Source organism: Grampus griseus, assembly GCF_964374135.1.
Source record: "Grampus griseus genome assembly, chromosome: 6".
Taxonomy (NCBI): Eukaryota; Metazoa; Chordata; class Mammalia; order Artiodactyla; family Delphinidae; genus Grampus; species Grampus griseus.
In genome coordinates, this window is record NC_139000.1 from 55,258,354 (window position 1) to 55,271,685 (window position 13,332).

At 32.2% G+C, this 13,332-nt stretch overlaps 1 protein-coding gene across 3 annotated transcripts in view; it reads left to right on the forward strand.

Annotated features, from left to right (window-relative positions):
• Window positions 1-10,816, forward strand: part of JAK2 (Janus kinase 2) — a 263,282-nt gene extending 252,466 nt beyond the window's left edge. For all 3 annotated transcript variants that reach the window (XM_082656733.1, XM_082656734.1, XM_082656732.1), the window contains exons 23-25: window positions 6,169-6,286; window positions 7,830-7,943; window positions 8,199-10,816. In XM_082656733.1, the coding sequence (XP_082512859.1) occupies window positions 6,169-6,286; window positions 7,830-7,943; window positions 8,199-8,306 (340 nt within the window). In that variant the 3' untranslated portion in view covers window positions 8,307-10,816. The remainder of the gene's footprint in view (window positions 1-6,168; window positions 6,287-7,829; window positions 7,944-8,198) is intronic.
• The last annotated feature ends 2,516 nt before the right edge of the window (window positions 10,817-13,332 follow it).

The following is a 13,332-nucleotide window of genomic DNA, read 5'->3' on the forward strand; positions in this document are numbered from 1 at the left end:
GTGTGCCATGTTAGTGCGTTCAGACATTATTCATTAGACAGTGTGCAGGTGGGATATTAGAGGCTTTATCCAGGGATAATGGTGAGATTCATATTTTAGGAAGATAGCTCTACTTTTGGTGGAGAACAGCAGTTCTCAAAGTTTGGGGACCTCTGGTACACCCTTTAGGGAGTCTGTGAGGTCAGAAGTATTTTTATAATAATACTAAGATGTTATTCCCCTTTTTCACTCTCATTTTACACATACAATGGAATACTACTCAGCCTTAAAAAATAATGAAATTTTGCCATTTGCAGCAACATGGATGGACTTAGAGGGTATTGTGCTGAGTGAACTAAGTCAGAGAAAGACAAATACTGTATGACACCACTTATATGTAGAATCTAAAAAATACAACAAACTAGTGAACATAACAAAAAAAGAAGCATACTTACAGATATAGAGAACAAACTAGTGGTTACCAGTAGGGAGGGGCAATATAGGGATGGAGGAATGGGAGGTACAAACCATTGGGTATAAGATAGGCCAGCAGTCCCCAACCTTTTTGGCACCAGGGACCGATTTTGTGGAAGACAGTTCTTCCACGGTGGGGGGAGGGCAGTGGATGGTTCAGGCAGTAATGGGAGCAATGGTGGGGATGGTTCAGGCAGTAACGCTAGTGATGGGGGATGGTGGGGAGCGGCAGATGAAGCTTCACTCACTCACCTGCCGCTCACCTCCTGCTGTGTGGCCCGGTTCCTAACAGCCTGCAGACCGGTAGTGGTCCACAGCCCGAGAGTTAGGGGCCCTTTGAGATAGGCTACAAGGATGTATTGTTCAACATGGGGAATATAGCCAGTATTTTGTAATAACTGTAAATGAAGTATAACCTTTAAAAATTGTATAAAAACTTTTTAAAAAAAACCACTCACAGAAAATGTCTTCTATTAAACCAACATTAAACTTACAAAAACGTAAAACATACTACTCTAAATACAAAATTTTTTGTTTTGGAAAATAGTTATTTTTTTATAAAAATGTTATTTATGCTACATTACTGGGTTTATACTTTTACATTTCCTTAATTTTGAAATCTAATATGGTAAATATTGGTAAATACAACCCACATAAATGAAAGCTTTTGGGGCACTTCAATAACTTTTAAGAGTATAGGGGACTTCAGACCAGAAGTTTTGAGAACTAGAGGTATAGAGGGTACATTGTATTGAGAAGAGGCTAACAGCAGAGAGAAGACTAGTTAGGCAACTTTTGCAGGAATCTAGGTCATTGATTTTCAAACCCTTTGTGCATATAGACCCATTGAAAGAATTATCAAAAGCTGTATTCTTTCTGGCACATTTTTAAGTTGATAGCTAATTTTTTCCTTTGTAAATTTAGATGGTTGTAAATAATATATTTTATAAAGTATTGTAAATAATGACATTGAAGTATGGTACATCAATCTTTTAAATGTATACAAGGAAATCCAGACACCACAGCAATTTGATACCCATTGTCACCCACTTAAAAATGTATAGGAACAGATGTTCTTCTTGATAGAAACTTTGCATTATTCCTTTTTCTTCTTAAAATTATATTTCCACTTCCCATCTCAAAATTTTGTATAATGTATTATATTTTGTACTTGGAAAATCTTTTGATTACCTATCTCCATTGTAACCAAAATAAATATATAAATTTAAATTAATTTTAAAATTTCCTATGACCACAAAAAAAGTATTCACCTTTTTATTCCAGATTAAGTTATCATTGAAGTTACTGCCAGGATGAAATTTCCAAAGCAATATAAATGAATTACTAATTTGAATAATTCTTTAAAATTTTTTATTGGAGACATTTCTTTTTAAAAAAAATTTTTTAACATCTTTATTGGAGTATAATTGCTTTACAATGGTGTGTTAGTTTCTGCTTTATAACAAAGTGAATCAGCTATACGTATACATATATCCCCATATCCTCTCCCTCTTGCATTGGAGACATTTCTTAATAAATGGAGCTTTTCTTTCCCCTCCAACTAGTCCATATATCCTTAGATAAATATTATTTACTTCTATAATGGGACCAGATTCCACATAAATTCTAATTTTATTTCTGTATTTGTAAACATGGAGAAAACTTTTTTGTATAAATAAGGAGATGGGAAAGAAAGAAAGGAGTTTTGTCTTAACAATGTCACTCATTTCTGTGACTCCTGATACGTACATAGCAAAACAGTATATAGTGATCTACCAGTAAAATTTGTTAGCTGGCAATTTCATTAGATCCATTCTTTTTTCAGTTTCATTGAAAACGAAGAATTAAACCCACTTGATTTTCAAAAGTGGATTTACTACCAAATCATTAGAGTCATTCATTTTCTGTTTCTGGGAAGTATACCAAATATCTTTTAAAATTAGTTCAAATTATGATATTACTCTCATTTAGAGGCATCTTGTTTAAACTGATACATTCATAAAATAGAATATTGTTAGTTTAAATACGGTAGTTTTTAATAACATCTTTTATCACATTTTAAATATGTGATTTAAATATGGCAAACCCTTGCACTGCCTCAAAGATAGAGTCACTTAATGAAGAGTGTCCTTCATTACAATCTATTTGGCAATGCCAGGCCTCATAAACAAATATACTTAATTTCCAACAGAAAAGGTCTTACTTCATTTTCAATTCAAGTAAGTATATTAATGTTATGAAATATTATTTTAAAAAACAGATTTAAACTGCAGAACACATGTGCCAGAGGCATGTTTACAATGAAGCTAACAAAGCATATCCACCAGAGTGCCTTCCTTTCAAGATTCCTTCTTTTCTAATTTTAAATATTCGCTTTCACACCTCATTTTATATTTTTTGTCATAAAGAAAGCCCCTAAAACTTTGGGCCCAGTATTTCTCCCTGCATATCTGTAAAGATTAACCACAAGGGCAGTCAGGTAAGCTTAAGATGATATATATCTAATATAAATAATTTCATAATTAAGTTATGAAAATAAGATAAACCACTTCTCATTACTTAATTTCTACTAAATAATACAGAATAAAATATAGTTAAGATTATAATTTATGAAGTAAGGAATATGGTAAAAGGCCTGTTATTCCTTCAGTAAATGTTTTGGGGAGATTGAACTCTGATGTTTGACTTTGGGGAATCACTAATAAGCTTGTATAAAAATCAGAAAGAACATTTTCATCTTGGTCAAAATTTTCTTATGTATTTAATGAAAAAAGAAAGCTATATACTGCTAAAAACTTATCAGATGGAGAGTTGACATACAGTTTTATTTTTATATTAGCAAGTAAAAAAATATGTTTTATATAATGAAATGAGGTTAACTAATTTTTATATAAATATTTCAGAATGAGTTGATAGATTTTACCTAACTTGTTGAGTAACAAACACTAAATCTATAGTCTGAAAGAAATCACATAATTTTTATCCATAGGATTTAGCCATCATATCTTTAAAAAAATACAGTTTCACTTAAAAGAATCACTGTCATCTACATTGCGTTTATTGTTCAAAAGTATTCTTTGTTTAGCTAACAGCATGTCCTGTGGGGTGGTATTAAGAAGAACTGCAGGGAAAATGCTTCTGCTAACGTATTTTTTTTAATTGTTCAGGCAGGGTTTTGGACTCATGGAGAATCCTTATACGGTTCTTGCTGTAGAGCCCCTTGGAAAATCTTTGTATATCCTTGGGCTTATTACTCTTCACCTGGTTTGAAGATCTCTGTACTAGTCATGAGATAAGGCTCTAACCTAAGACTGTAATAGCAGTATTGGTTAGGAGACTGAGTTGAGACATTTTTAAGACATACTTTAGTGGCTCAGTAGACTTGGGAGTGAAAGATGAGTCAAAAATAATTCTTAAGATTTCCATTTTGGGGAGTTAGATAGATTGTGATACCATTCATTGCATAGAGAAAATAAAATAATCAGCAAGTGTCAGAGAGGTGGGGATGGAGTTCTTTTTGCCTGTGCAGAACTTTAATATGGAAATGTTCAATAAGTCTGAAACACAAAAGAAAGGTCAAAGATAGGGTGGTTGTAAATTTGGGAGACTGTAGTATATAAGTGAATGATACTACCTAAGGGAAATTTTTTGACAGAGAGGAAGAGATCTGGTGATGGAACCTTCGGGGAAAGGTTAACACAGGAAATGAACCTCTCCACAAAAGCAGAATAGAAAGAAAACAGTTTCATTACTGAATAAGCAGTAATCCAGAAAGTAATGTGCATCATAAGCAATCTGCTAAGAGATTACAAAAACAGAAAGAAATCTCACCCTTTTATAAAATGGCCAAACAGATTCAACCCGTTTACATACATGTTCTCAGGATAAACAGTAACTAGTCCTCAAGTAAGAGGACTTGACAGCACCATCTGTCACACATTGTTCATCCTAAATTCACTTAGTAATAGGAGTGCCCATCTGTGTTAGCTAATTGGCTTTATCCAAAAGAAAAATAAACTTCTCATATCTTTATGATAGGAGATAGTTTTGCAACTTGAAGGATACACCTGCCCAAGTTAGGCTCCTGCCCTGCCATTGAAACTGTGAGGTAAGGGCATGATAATCCTTAATGATTACATTCCAAAGAGGTAGTTCCCAAGTTCTTGAGAAAGACATTCCTGTATGTAAACCTGGCAAGAGGCTTTTAAGCAAAAGCTTTTAAAAAGATTTTTACATAAATTTCAAAGAGACAGAGAATTCACAATTTTAAATTTTCTAAAGTAAATGCTCTAAGAAAAGAGGAGAGTCTTTTCTCTCCCTTTCCACATGGACTTTTTTTTTTTTAACTTTGTATTTATCCTTACATAAGTAATGGGAAAGAGAAAAACAGCCTTGGAGATGAAGGGGGAAATTACAAAGAGTGCTTTCATGAAAGCCACAGCAAGAGAATATTTTTCAAGGGTTGAGGGAGTAGTACTGCCTTCAAGGAGGTTATGTTATTTTAAAATAACATAAATATGTAACTTTTTAAAAAAACTAAATATAAAAAGAATATAACATTACATGGTTAATTGTATAAGTATAGACTATAAGTACTTTAGAATTTCAGTAGCATGAGGTCATTATGACCTTAAGTAGTCAGAGGAGGATTTCTGGAAGTTGGATTTTGAAGGAGAGGTTCATTTTATGTAATTCATATTTTAAACCTCAGTCGAAAACAGATCTCCATTGCAATTCTCTATAATAGGATAAATTTAGCAATGGTACCATGATATTCATAATCCATTGGCCAAAATTCTCAGTTGGGTAGTGTTGATACTTGAGTAGAGGATGACACCATTTTTCCCTATGACTTTCTATTTTCTGTGCTCTCTCTCAAAATCACCCCCTTTCAGATTAACAGGTTATTTCTTTTATATGTTAGTAGCTTCAAGTCTTCTCCAGCTTAAAAGGCACTTTTTCTCTAGGATTCTTATCTGGATTCATTTTAAGCTTAACTTGCAAAGATCAGCTATTTTTCAGTTCTTGGAAGGTACTTTGCAGTTAACCCTGATGTTACTGAGCCAAACATTATTTTGTTTTGGATTTTAGTTATCTTTGTGTTTTGGAGGTTCCCAAGCCCACCCTCAGGTTTGATGATTCACTAGGAGGACTCATAGGACTCAGCATACAGCCATAAGCATGGCTATGACTCATTATAGGAAAAGGATGCAAAACAAAATCAGCAAAGAGAAAAGGCGTCTGGGGGAACACCTGGAAGAAACCAAGCACAAGTTTCTAAGTGTCCTCTCCGAGTAAAGTCATATGGGACACACTTAATTCCCCCAGCAATAAACTGTGACAACATGTGTGAAATGTCATCTACTAAGGAAGCTCATTAGAGACTCAGTGCCCACAGTTTTTATTGGGACTGGCCATGTAGACATTCTCTGCCTGGCACATTAACAAGATTCTAGACTCATTTGTTTGCAGAAATGGTTTAGGTACAGTGAGCCACTTTTATTATCATTTAGGGAATTGTGGAAACCCTCCGGAAATCTAAGATCCCAGGTACCGGTCAAGTGTCAACATTGCAAACAGACCTTTTTGAAGATGGCAGCCTCAGGCCTGCTGTGTTAACCCTTTTCTCTACAGCTTTTTTTTTTTTAATCCAGTGATTTGCAGATAAAATCAAGAATTGACACATCAAGTAACTGTCTTTTAAATATACTACAGGTATGCGCCAGAATCACTGACAGAGAGCAAGTTTTCTGTGGCCTCAGATGTTTGGAGCTTTGGAGTGGTTCTGTATGAACTTTTCACATATATTGAGAAGAGTAAAAGCCCACCAGCGGTCAGTTTGCTTTTTATTTACTCTCAAGGTTTTTTTTTTAACATGAGAAAAGCTTTTTCCAAAGAATAATATAGTAAGCTTAGGGTTATTTTAGAGCTCCTATTGCTTATTTGTAAGACAGCATCCAACAAAATAATCCCAAACTTACTCATTAAATTAACTTGATGTTTTAAAAAGTGGGGATTGGAGTACTATTTAGTATATTCTCTTAATATTATCTTCAGTAAATCCGATAAACTCATTCATTCCAGGAATTATTGCAAAAGTTAAACCTTTTAAAGTAATATTTTTTCTGTTCATTGTATAATTTTAATATAGGAAAGTATAAAAAAGAAAATAAAAATAATCTCTAATTCAACTACTCAGAAATAACCACTTTAATACCACTTTAATAACCACTTTAATGTTTTCTTACAGGCTTCTTTTAATTTTATATATAAAAGCGAAATTTTATTAAAAAGATTTCTTTTATAACAGGTCATACTGTACAGTTTGCTATCCTGCTTTTTCATTACATATTATAGCATAGATATTTTCCTATATTAGTAAATATTTACTGCAAATATGACTTCTAATTCCTTGGTAGCATTTCATCATAAGGATATAATTTCTGGACAATTATTTTTCAGTCTTTTAAGTAACACTTCATTGAACATAGTGCACATCCTTATATATATTTATGTTCATCTCTGGTTGTCATCTTAGAGAGTAAAAGTATAATTATAGGTGAAACGTTATGAACTCTTTCATAGGATTTTCATTATTTCAAAATGCTTTGAAAGCTGTACCAGATTAGACTCTCAGTAGCTGTGCATAGGGGTATACGTTTTATCATTTGCCAGTGCCAGTGTTGACTATTATATTTCTACACAGTTTTGCCAAATTGATGGGAGAGAAGTTGTACCTGTTGGATTTTAATTTGCATTTCTGCTATTAGTGTGATTGAATACATATTTATTGGGTATTAGGGGTGAGTCTGTGCGTGTGTGCATTGTATCTTCATGTACTTTGCCCATTTTTATATTGGTAATTTTTCTTACAAGTATATAAGAGCTCTCTGTGTTTAAATAAACGATGTGTTCATTGTAAATACTTCTCTAGCTTATGGTTCAGACTTCAATTTTATGAATTTTAAACATAGAACTTTTTCTCTCCGTTCCATTTATGCTTAAATATTCATTCTGTATTTTCTTTTTATTATGTCTTCTTTTACATTCAACTTTTTATTTCACCTGAAATGTAATATGATGTGTTAAAACAAAGTAAGTGTTTTTAGTTCACTGGTTTTGAACCTTTTCAGGGAATTTGTGCTGAGTATGTTACAGTTATGGAAATGGCATTATAGACGTTCCACATTTAACAATCTTTTCTGAACTGTGACTGAAAACAAAGTTTTTGAAGTTAAAATAGTCTGTTTTTAAAATGTTTCAAGGTAAGGAAACATACAGGATTTTTCCCATTTACTGGAAGAAGTTGAGAAAGAATTCTGATTCAAATTAAATGTACCAAAAATGTGTCATTGAAAAGTGGGTTTGTGTTTCAGGAATTTATGCGTATGATTGGCAATGACAAACAAGGACAGATGATTGTGTTTCATTTGATAGAACTCCTGAAGAATAATGGAAGATTACCAAGACCAGATGGATGCCCAGATGAGGTAACAAAAAATTTTTTTTATCCACAGTAATCATGCATTTTCTTTCTCTCTTTACCCAAGGATTTCAGGTCAGTTTATGTAATTTAATTTGCTGAGGTTGTAGAAAAATAGCATAATCATGACTGTGGATATAGGTATATCCATGACACATGCCTGTACAGGTAAATTAAGTGGGAGTTCTGAATTTATGTCTTCACCAATTAAAAGATGGCACTTTGTGCTCATTGTAAGTTTGGTTTATTTTCCCTTTTACAGATTTATGTAATCATGACAGAATGCTGGAACAATAATGTAAACCAACGCCCTTCTTTCAGAGACCTAGCTCTTCGAGTTGATCAAATAAGAGACAGCATGGCTGGATGAAAGAAATGAACTTCACTCTGAGACCAAAATAGACTTACAGAACAAAGTGTTGTATTTCACATTACTGTGGACTGTTACTACATGTATCATTATTATGTATATCATGACTTTAGCCAGCAAAGGTGTGGAAGTATCTGCTCAGAGCTTTCAAAAGTTTAGTGAGTTTTTCTTCATGAGGACACCAGCCAAAGACACTGATGAAAAGTCCTTAGCAAAGAGTTTTGTAAAAAGTTTCGTGAACCTAATCAGTCAGTTAATATCACCTTTGGCAAAAGAAGAAACAGACTTTTTTCAACTCAGAATTATGAGAGATGAAAAAATTGTAAATGTTTAATATGCACAGAATACGTATGTACAGTTTTTACCACAGTGAATGTATAATACCTTGGCATCTTGTGTGATGTTTTACACAAGAGCTGGTATTCATAAATAATGTTTTCTAATTTTTCCATAGTTGATCTGTAATAACTTCACTGTACAAATTAAGATGCTCAGATAATTGAATAAGCACCTTTGTGTCCTTGTTCATCTATATCACTGGCCAGCAATATAAGCAGGTGTATACTTTTAGCTTGTTGTTCTATGTACTGTAAATATTTTTCAAAGCAAAGGGAACAAATGTTTAGTTTTATTTGTATAGGGAATTTCCCTGACTCTAAAGAATACATTTTGAGATGGAACAAGTTTACAAAGATATAACACAATCTATTTTCTTATTTCTCTCCCTTGTATCTGTTTGTGGCGAGTATGTTTTTTAAATAGAACTGTCTCCAGGCTTTTCTAAGACTACAGTGAACAGTTTTCTTTTAAAATTTTGAGATGACGAATGCCAGGAATATTGTCATCCCTTGAGCTACTGGCTGCCAATAAGACTCTTCAATCCCTGGGACCTATAGTCATGGATTAAATTTAAGTGTAAGCCATAAAATAGATTGTTTTTCATATATATATGCCTATTAAGATGCACAGTGGGTTAGGAATTTTTTCTAAAGAATTTATATTTTAGGGATTTCAGAAATCTATTGCCGCTATAAAAGAGATTTTCTTTTGTTAGATTCTTACAAGGGGGAAATGAGAGTAAATTGGTAAAAAAAAAAAAGAAAGTATGCTTGTTAATTTTATTCAAGAATGCCAGTAGAAAATTCATAATGTCTTGAAGAAAAATCAGCATTTTTCAACTGAGTATACAGGGTCGTTTGTTACTGTTGTCGTTTGTTATAGTGCTACTCCATTTTAGACACCATACCTAAAATTTGGTGGGGTTTTTTGTCTGTGTGTTATTTATACAAAGTTTAAAATACTTGGCATTTTGGTTAAAAAGAAAATAGTTTCTTTATTTTCAATGCTATATGCTTTTTTTCTTTTAACTTGAACTTAAGACTTTTGATTATCTTTCTATTTTTTGGAGCTGGTTTTAAAACGAATATTATATAAGAAAAAAATGCCTCACATATAAAGTTTGAGTTTTTTGTTGGAAGGAAAGGGAAGAAATGCTTTTTATGCTATCTTTAAAGCATTTTACCAAATAGTAGTTACACCAAATGCACAAATCATCTAAAATAATATATTAGATTTTAAAAGATTTCTAGTAAACATTATATTTTGATGAAAGTTGAATATAATTTTTGTTTAATTTGTAAAGACTCCTCCAGGATCTCTGTATGTAATGCATTTAAGAGATCTTCTGTTCTGCTACTTTTCATGTCCAAAGTAGCATATCATATAATATGTTTGATTGCAGATTTTTGTACTAAAACTTAAGTACCTAAAAGTAGATTCTTAAAGGTTGATAACATTTTGTTTATAAAAACAAGGATGGTAACTAGGTTTCTTTTTTAAAAGTTTTTCTTTTAATGTTTCCATTTTTAGTTTTAGGAGAAAAATCCCACATAAACATCTTAAGTTTTTAGAATGGGATGACAGCCTTATTGTAAAATTCTAAGTTTTCAAGAGAATTATTATTTATTGAGGGTTTGTGATGTTTTAAATTTTGATTCTGACCATACATAAAAGGAAATTAACCATGCAGCTGTTTAGTTGGTTCTGCACAAGACACAGGTAAGTCAGTATTGTACCAGTTAATGCCAAAATGTTTCTTCAAAGTAATACTCTTCAGAAATGAGCGTAAAGATTTTCTTAAAATTCTGCAATTCTGTAAATATTCCAGTATTTTAAGTTACACAGTCTTTATATAAATAATTCCCTGTATCCATGACTACCTGCTTTGGGAAATAGTCACTTTTTCATGTTATTTATGTATGCTGCCAGTAGCACTATAATTTGCTATGGAAGAGTGCTTTCTTACAACCCAAGACTTCTGCTTTAAAGTCAAGTGAAATTTTTATCAAAACCATAACTCCTGATATTTAAATTTTATTTAAAGAGTTTTGCTATAGAGTAGACTTTAGAAAATACCTATAGTTCTATACCTGGGGAGCCATTCTTTTTGGGGTGGCATGATGTGGTCAGATTGAGACTGTATTATTTTCTTCATTGTGCCTTTAGCATGTTCCCACAAAACTGAAATACTCATGTAATAAATATTCAGAAGTTATTTTCTTTTGTATTGTCACCTAACCAAGGAACTGCAGGTACACACATTGATTTAGGGATATGCAGAGAAAGACTTTTATAAAGTAAACTTACCTTTCAGTTTAAAAGAAATGCTTCCTAAGAGTGCTATCAACTACTTTGTGCTGCTTATGAACACTGCTATATCCACCCTAGGTCTGGTATGTAAATTATTTCTAATGAAAGTTTCTCTAATTTTCTAGTACAACTTACTAAAGATCTTTAATCTCCTATATTAGAATAAATAATAACAGTAAGTCAGCAGAACTATCCAAACAAAAGACTAGGTTATATGAGATAATCTTCATTTTATTTAAGAAAAAAAAAAGTATAAATATCAGAAAATACTTTATATTGACACCCTGATTTGGGTTGGTTGTACTTAATTTCAAGATAACTAGCTGCTAACTGTTTTATGATACTGACAGTAACATTAGAGAGATTTCAGAATGACAGTGAGAGAATTTTTAAACTTTCACATTAGTCACATGCATATGATATGCACATCACATTATATACCTAAATATTAAAATTACCAATTTTGTTTTACTTTATTACAGTATGTTCTTCATAGGTTAAGAAATTAACTTCTACTGTGCTTATGCTAGATGGCATTGCTTAGTGCAGGCCCTAAATATTGTTCTTTTCCAGTCTTATAAAATTTATAAGGAAAATCCTTATCTCCAACTGAAACACCAATTGTTATTAATATATCTTTAAAAGTTTTTAATTATCATTTTCTATTATAAGGCCTTTCTTTGCATAGCAAATTGCTTAACATCTTATTTTGAACTGGAACAGATTTACAACATGAGATCATTAAAAGAGCTTCTAGGAGTCTCTGTTCCAGTTATCCATATTCTTAGTTTTTGTGAATATGTGTTATGTTTTTAATACCTGTACTAGGAAGCACTCCTATAAATGCTATTTATTGGGGTCAAGCAAGTCAACTTTGAGCAGTGTGAACAGACAGTAGCATAGCTTTTAAGTCTGACAACAGGTAAATAGCATTAATAAACAAAACAAGGTGGTAAGGAAAAGGCATATAGCAGGATTTTATAGAGACAGCAGGCAGCTGGAAAGGCAACTTACCAGTTGCAGATGATAAGCAGAACAAGTACACTAAAAACACAAATGAAAGTATGCAATAGAAAGGTTTGTTCATCAATTATCCTTTCAAGATCATAGTTAAAAATGTTTAGGTGCTTTTCACACGCAAAAAAGATAATTAAGTATTTTTAATGAAAAAGTTTAGGGTGTTTCAAATGCTTGGAATATATGTGAATCTCAGAGCGTGAATTTTCTAGTAGCATGGAGTATAAGCTTGTGAGTTGCAATTTATTTACTGAAACTAAAAACGTTAGAGATTAAGAAAGTCATAGATACTAAAGAAAATGGAAATAAAATGAGAAAGATAAACCTACACTCAATTATGAAAATATCTACTTGAAATTTCTTTCAACTTCAACAACTTGAAATACACATATGATACTTTCTTCTTCTGCAATAATAGTTTTGTTGAAGGTTGCTGTAATGAACCTTTATAACTATCCCAAATTTTAAGTATATAAGAACAAAATTTATTTTATGTCCTTAGTAACATTTAGGATGTTGAATTAATTTTGGTTGGAGAGGAATGAAAAGAAAGTTGTTTGTAGAATCAAAGATTTCACCTTGATTCTTAAGAGCAAATAACTGAATTCTCCAACAGTACTGATTAAAATACTTTTAATCTGCATAACCAAGGTAGCCTAAGCCCTTGAGTGCAAGCTGCAGGTAGCGCAGATCTAAATGACAAATTTGAAGTAGTTTGTGTCAAATGATAGCACTTATTGTCTACTGTTTACAAAGCATTTTAAAAACAAGTCACTGTTTCCCACAAATTCTGCCAGAATATTGTTTTTCTTCTTTCTTTCTTTTAAAAAGTGTTTTAAATCCTTGTTTCTATCAGTAATTTGAGGATAGCGTGAATCCCATGGTACCACTTCTTTTCCTTCCTGTTACTAGTTTTGTAACATTATCATGCAGCTTACTGAATAGGAATTCTTGATAATAGAGTAAAGGTATTGGAGACAAAGAAAAAAAAATTGAAACAAAGTCTTACCTTTTTATTGAAGGACTTTGAGAAATGTTGAAGTTGAATTCTAAAACTCGAGTATACCATTATAATTCTTTAAGGTGGCCCAGTTTACTTCCAAAGCTACTATTACAGAGGAAGAAATTTCCAAAAATTTAGAGAAACTTTAGAGAAATAGAGGATAATCTTTTTCCTAAAAATGATTTGGAAATCTGAGACCTAAGGAACAATGAGTGTGGTGATGGGAAAAGGGAATTTCTAAATTTCTGTCAGATCTCAGATTAAACTCACACTTAATGGGAATTTTTTTCTAACATCTTGAATTTCTCTTATTTTAGGATTACTATGATAAATGTAGAAGGTTAGAGTATGGATAGC